Source organism: Miscanthus floridulus, chromosome 17 (assembly GCF_019320115.1).
Source record: "Miscanthus floridulus cultivar M001 chromosome 17, ASM1932011v1, whole genome shotgun sequence".
Lineage (NCBI taxonomy): Eukaryota > Viridiplantae > Streptophyta > Magnoliopsida > Poales > Poaceae > Miscanthus > Miscanthus floridulus.
The window spans coordinates 37,509,318-37,515,893 of NC_089596.1; the positions used below are offsets into that span (position 1 = coordinate 37,509,318).

Consider the following 6,576-nt stretch of genomic DNA (forward strand, 5'->3'; position numbering starts at 1 on the left):
GAAGAATCAGCTCATAGAGAACACTTGATCCTTACGCAGATAAGGGAAGCTACACCCTTACACGGGTGCTCCAATAAAGACTAGTGTGGAATAACGACTCTCCAATACCTCAGATTTTCTTTCTTTACTTTGAGCATTTCAACACGTTCCTTTCCCTCTCTTTACTTACATTCTTAAAATTATCATGCTAAAATAGGATTGAAACCTAGGGTGTAAAACTTTTATGTGATAAAATAATAGAAACACTCTTAGACATAAGGGATAAAGTAAACTAAATGTAGGTGCAAAAAATTTAGAATTAGCCCGATTCAACATCCCTCCCCTCTCTTGAGATCTCGATACTTTCACCACTGTTAATAGAGAAGGCTAAAAGCTAAAATAGGCATGCGATGCACGAGAATACATATGGCGTCGAATATATTGCGCACGGTGCAGATCGCGCATACCATTCAGTTCAAAGGATGCATAGCATCGGGACAAACGTCATCTACCAGCAAAATTGCAAATTAACACGACCATTGACATCAACACCAGTACAAATATGAAAACTCAGACAATTCTCAAGACTGGTGAATTGTATGTGCAGTTCGGGCAGTGATCAAAGTGACAAAGCACTTGCAATCAGCCAAAATTTTCACTCAAGCCAATCAAAGTTCACAGAAGATGACCCCGCTTCTCTAAGCCTTCCTGGTTGCGATCTGGGACTCAGCCTGAAGAAGAAACCATTTGACCAAAATGGCACAACATTATCCCTTGCTTGGACTCGAATAATCAGGCACAAAGAGTATACAACCACATACCTCTTTCTTCACGGGCTCTTCCTTCTCCGACAAGATGAGCTCGATGTGGCACGGGGAGGACATGTAAGCTGCACCAGGTAGGTAAACAGGATGTTAAGCTGCAAATAAAGAACCGTTCATAGCATAGCAAACTTCGACTTCAGATAGAAGACTTACGGTTGATGCGTCCATGAGCACGGTAGGTCCTGCGCCTCTGCTTCTGAGCCTGGTTCACTTGAATGTGCGACACATAGAGGGTATCCACATCAAGACCTTTTACCTGCAGCGCAGAAATTCACATAATTAGCATAATAATACTAACAAAGCAAAGATAGGTCTGACAGGGCACAGTAGAATTGTAGACCTCAGCATTGCTCTCTGCATTCTTGAGAAGGTCTAGAATGAATCTAGCAGACTTGACAGGCCAGCGTCCCTGCCCATTTGAGTGGCGAGACTTAGCCTGAGCAGTACGCCCAACACCACCACAATACCTGCGGAACGGGATGGCCTGCTTGTGGGCAATCACATCCTCAAGGTACCTCTTGGCCTTGGTGAGTGACAACTTCCTGAGGGCAAAAGCTGTCTCACGGGTGTTCTGCAAGTATGACAGGGACATTAAAAAACAACAAAATATGTCCACATCATATCCAAGAACAAATATCGTCAGCAAGTGAACAATATTGTGTGCCATCATATGGATGAACAGAGAAATTATCACAACCATTGTCACACCCTAGCTAAGAAATATGTGAAAAAACAAATGTGCCATCATTTACTGAACCAATTGACATGGAGTTGTCCAACACATGGACAGGACCAGCGGTTCACCCAATAACGATGATCATGGTGTTCCTAAAGTTTATGGGGATACTGCTAGTATATAGCACAGCATCCTGCTTTTTTCTTTAGGGTATTCAACTACAGAGACAAATACTACAAACAGGAATGTCACCTGCAAACAGCAGAGCACTGTGCAACTTCGCTTAATGATGTTATCAACGAGATAATTTCAGTAAATGATGTTTACTTTTCCTTTAGCACACAAACATAACCATTTACTTCAACATCAGACATTTCATTGGGCAGCATATATATTCCACAGAAGTGGGAAAATGCATGCCATTCAACCAGAGCAGCTTGGATAGCAGCAACAGAGAATTCACCAAATAAACAAACAGGACAAAATGGCATCATTTACTAATCTAATTGTAGCCAAGTTGCGACACCTGGTCCACCCAATAACAACAAAGCTGGCATTCTAAAGGTTTACCAGTATATGTAAGCACATTCTTTTGGCACCTGGTGCCTTAAGCTGCCGCAATCACAGAGATTCACTAAAAGAAGAAATGCAAGTAGACATCACTTACTAATCTAATTGGAATCAAGTTATAAAACCTGGTCCACCTAATAACAATGAAGCTGGCATTCTTACCAGCATATGTAAGCACATTCTTTTGGCACCTGGTGCCTTAACCAAATAAGCTGCTGATCACACCCTAGCTAAGAAATATGTGAAAAAACAAATGTGCCATCATTTACTGAACCAATTGACAGAGAGTTGTCCAACACATGGACATGACCAACAGTTCACCCAATAACGATGATCATGGTGTTCCTAAAGTTTACGGGGATACTACTAGTATATAGCACAGCATCCTGCTTTTTACTTTAGGGTATTCAACTACAGCAAGGGAAGGGGACGCGAGGCTAAAGATACTTGGTGGTGGAACGAGGAAGTCCAAAGGGCTATTAAAGAGAAGAAAGAATGCTATAGACGCTTGTACCATGACAGGAGTGTGGACAACATAGAGAAGTACAAGGTGGCAAAGAAGACTGCAAAACGAGCTGTAAGTGTGGCAAAGGGTACAGCGTACGAGGATCTTTACCAACATCTGAGTACGAAGGAAGGAGAGAAGGACATTTATAGGATGGCTAGGGTTCGTGAGAGAAAGACACGGGACTTCAACCAAGTTAAGTGCATTAAGGATGAAAGGGAGCACCTCTTGGTGAAGGAGGATGAGATCCGACATCGATGGCAAGAGTATTTTGACAAATTGTTCAATGGTGAGAATATGGACACAACATTTCAGTTGGATGACTCTTTTGATGACACCAATAGGCGCTTTGTGCGGAGAATCCAAGAATCTGAGGTCAGAGAGGCGTTGAAAAGGATGAAAGGAGGTAAGGCGATGGGACCGGATGGTATCCCAATCGAGGTGTGGAGATGTCTCGGGGACATAGCTATAGTATGGCTAACCAAGCTGTTCAACCATATTTTTCGATCGAACAAGATGCCTGATGAGTGGAGAAGTATATTGGTACCGATCTACAAGAATAAAGGGGATATTCAAAGTTGTACGAATTACCGGGGAATTAAGTTGATGAGCCATACTATGAAGCTATGGGAAAGAGTTATCGAGCATCGCTTGAGAGCAATAACGCGGGTCTCTATGAACCAATTTGGTTTCATGCCCGGAAGGTCAACCATGGAAGCCATTTTCTTAGTAAGACAAGTTATGGAGCGGTATAGGGAGAAGAAGAAGGACCTACACATGGTTTTTATTGACTTGGAGAAGGCTTATGATAAAATACCAAGGAATGTTATGTGGTGGGCTTTGGACAAACATAAAGTCCCAACGAAGTACGTCGGGCTCATTAAGGACATGTACAACAATGTTGTGACTAGAGTTCGAACAAGTGATGGAGACACGGATGACTTCCCGATTAGGATAGGACTACATCAAGGGTCAGCTTTGAGCCCTTATTTGTTTGCTTTAGTGATGGATGAGGTCACAAGGGACATACAAGGGGACATCCCTTGGTGTATGCTTTTCGCGGACGATGTAGTGCTAGTTGATGAAAGCCGGACAGGAGTGAACCAGAAACTGGAGTTATGGCGGGAGACTTTGGAGTCCAAAGGTTTTAGACTCAGTAGAACTAAAACTGAGTATATGAGATGTGATTTCGGCACTACTACTCGGGAGGAGGAAGATGTTAGTTTGGAAGGTCAAGTAGTGCCTAGGAAGGATACCTTTCGATATTTAGGATCAATGCTACAGAGGGACGGGGATATTGATGAAGATGTTAGCCATAGAATCAAAGCAGGGTGGATGAAGTGGCGGCAAGCGTCTGGTGTCCTATGCGACAAAAGGGTACCACAGAAGCTAAAAGGCAAGTTTTATAGGACGGCGATTAGACCTGCTATGTTGTATGGTGCAGAATGTTGGCCTACGAAAAGACGACATGTTCAACAGCTAAGTGTCGCGGAAATGCGTATGTTGCGTTGGATTTGCGGTCATACAAGAAAGGATCGAGTTCGGAATGATGATATACGTGAGAGATTAGGGGTAGCGCCAATTGAAGAAAAGCTTGTCCAACACCGGTTGAGATGGTTTGGACATGTGCAACGGAGACCTCCAGATGCACCGGTGCGTAGCGGAATCCTAAGCCAGGACAGTAACGTGAAGAGAGGCAGATGAAGACCGAAGTTGACTTAGGTAGAGGCAATAAAAGGAGACTTGAAAGGATGGAATATACCCAAAGACTTAGCCTTAGATAGGAGTGCTTGGAAGACAGCTATTCACGTGCCTGAACCTTGATTGCTTCTGATGGGTTTCAACTCTAGCCTACCCCAACTTGTTTGGGACTTAAAGGCTTTGTTGTTGTTGTTGTTGTTGTTGTATTCAACTACAGAGACCAACATTACAAACAAGAATGTCACCCACAAACAGTACAGCACTGTGCCATATTGTGTGCCATCATAGACAGAAATTATCACAACCATTATCACACCCTAGCTAAGAAATATGTGAAAAAACAAATGTGCCATCATTTACTGAACCAATTGACATGGAGTTGTCCAACACATGGACAGGACCAACGGTTCACCCAATAATGATGTCATGGTGTTCCTAAAGTTTATGGGGATACTGCCAGCATATAGCACAGCATCCTGCTTTTTTCTTTAGGGTATTCCACTACAGAGACCAACATTACAAACAGGAATGTCACCTGCAAGCAGTACAGCACTGTGCAACTGCGCTTAACGGAGTTATCAATGAGAAAATTTCAATAAAGAAATAGTCTAATTTTCCTTAAGCACACAAACATAACCATTTACTTCAAGAATGGACAGTTCATTTGGCAGCATATATACCACAGAAGCAGGAAAATGCATGTCATTCAACCACAGAGCAGCTTGCACGGCAGCAACAGGACAAGATGGCATCATTTACTAATCTAATTGGAACCAAGTTGCAATACCTGGTCCACCCAATAACAACAAAGCTGGCATTCTAAAGGTTTACCAGTATATGTATGCACATTCTTTTGGCGCCTGGTGCCTTAAGCTGCCGCAATTACAGAGATTCACTAAAAGAAGAAACGCAAGTGGATATCACTTAATAATCTAATCAGAATCAAGTTGTGAAACCTGGTCCACGCAATAACAATGAAGCTGGCATTCTAAGGTTTATCGGGATATGTAAGTACATTCTTTTGGCGCCTGGTGCTTTAACCAAATAAGCTGCCGCAACTACAGATATCACTAAACGAAGAAACTCAACTAGATGGAAATTATAGAGGGCTTAGGAAATACAGCTTTAGTCAGGTGAATTGACAGTGCCTTACTTCCAAAAGCACCTACATATATCATACTAAGACAGAAGACAACTGCAGACAGCATTACGGAAAGGAATAACAACAATAGAAATAGTGGACACGATCGGTGATACCGGTGATTTGAACGGCATACACTACTTGAACAGTAAAGAGGAACTTCTAGATGTACTATACCTAGGCTAAAACCGAACACAACACAAAAATAACACAAGCAAATCACGAGATCTCTTGAAACAGGATCTCGGCCGGGAGGCAGGTAGGGATCTCTCACCTTGAAGTGAACACGGAGGTCACGGCCCATGGCCTTGGTGGCTGCAACGAATAAAAGAGAAGAACCACACGCGAATCAGAAAACCCGCAGATGCACAAATGGACATGGAAATCCTCGGTAAAGAAGCTTACACTTGGTAGGGTTGGTCGGCTCCCTCGAGTATTTCACCTGGAACCAGAAACAAGAGCCGTCGCACGTCAGCAGTTCGTAAGGGCGAGGCCAAATCCATGGCTGCAGCGCAGCGAAGATGCAACAAGCGCGAGAGTAAGGGAGAGGGAGATCTCACCATGGCTGCAACCGGCGAGCTGGGGGGCTCGAGGCGGAATTGAGATGCTCCTGCGGCGGCGGCGCGAGCGGGTGGAAAAGGAAGCGGCGGCGGTAGGAGCGCTAGAGATTGTCTATATGAAGCACGGCAACTACGGGGGAAAACCCTAACGGCTTCGTTATGGGCCGAGCCGCCCGCGCGTCCACAGGCCCACGTTAGTCGTGAAGTTCACGTTCGTCAAGTTCACCCGGACAACGCCGAATCGGGCCGAATCGTCTAAAAAAAATGCGCGCGACGCCGGAAAAAAACAAGAGCAAATTTCTTAATGCAATCAGAAATTTTAGCTCTTCCTTCGCTACAACCGAAATTTCAGAACTTTCCTCACTGCCATCAGATAAAATTTGTGTTTCCCTCACTCACCCGTGTCCTAGTCACCTACGCCGCTCACTCCCTCGTCGTGCGTACGTCGCCCATCGTCGTCGGGCGCACAGCTGACCTCGCCATGACGGCCAGGGCACACATGTCGTGGCGCCTCAGGTTTTCCCCGACCGAGCCAAGGGCACCCACGAGCGTGGCCAGTGCCGGTGGTGCTTGCGCGCTGTCGCTCGCCGCCGGATCCCACCCCGACGATTGGAATCGAC

The 6,576-nt window shown here is 44.7% G+C and overlaps 1 protein-coding gene and 3 non-coding genes across 4 annotated transcripts; all 4 read right to left on the reverse strand.

Annotated features, from left to right (window-relative positions):
• Positions 1 to 392: 392 nt before the first annotated feature.
• LOC136517398 (large ribosomal subunit protein uL22) lies at positions 393 to 6,082 on the reverse strand. The gene is made up of 7 exons (XM_066510954.1): positions 5,957 to 6,082; positions 5,802 to 5,838; positions 5,671 to 5,711; positions 1,144 to 1,374; positions 957 to 1,059; positions 801 to 868; positions 393 to 710 (listed from the first exon to the last, which is right to left on the reverse strand). The coding sequence occupies exons 1-7, from the start codon at positions 5,957 to 5,959 to the stop codon at positions 678 to 680; spliced, it is 516 nt and encodes a 171-aa protein (XP_066367051.1). The 5' UTR covers positions 5,960 to 6,082; the 3' UTR covers positions 393 to 677.
• On the reverse strand, positions 1,538 to 1,682 carry LOC136519288 (small nucleolar RNA snoR74). The gene has a single exon (XR_010774839.1). It is a non-coding gene; the product is annotated as a small nucleolar RNA snoR74 (small nucleolar RNA).
• LOC136519289 (small nucleolar RNA snoR74) lies at positions 2,301 to 2,445 on the reverse strand. Its single transcript, XR_010774840.1, has one exon. It is a non-coding gene; the product is annotated as a small nucleolar RNA snoR74 (small nucleolar RNA).
• LOC136519293 (small nucleolar RNA snoR74) lies at positions 4,598 to 4,741 on the reverse strand. The gene has a single exon (XR_010774844.1). It is a non-coding gene; the product is annotated as a small nucleolar RNA snoR74 (small nucleolar RNA).
• Positions 6,083 to 6,576: the final 494 nt, after the last annotated feature.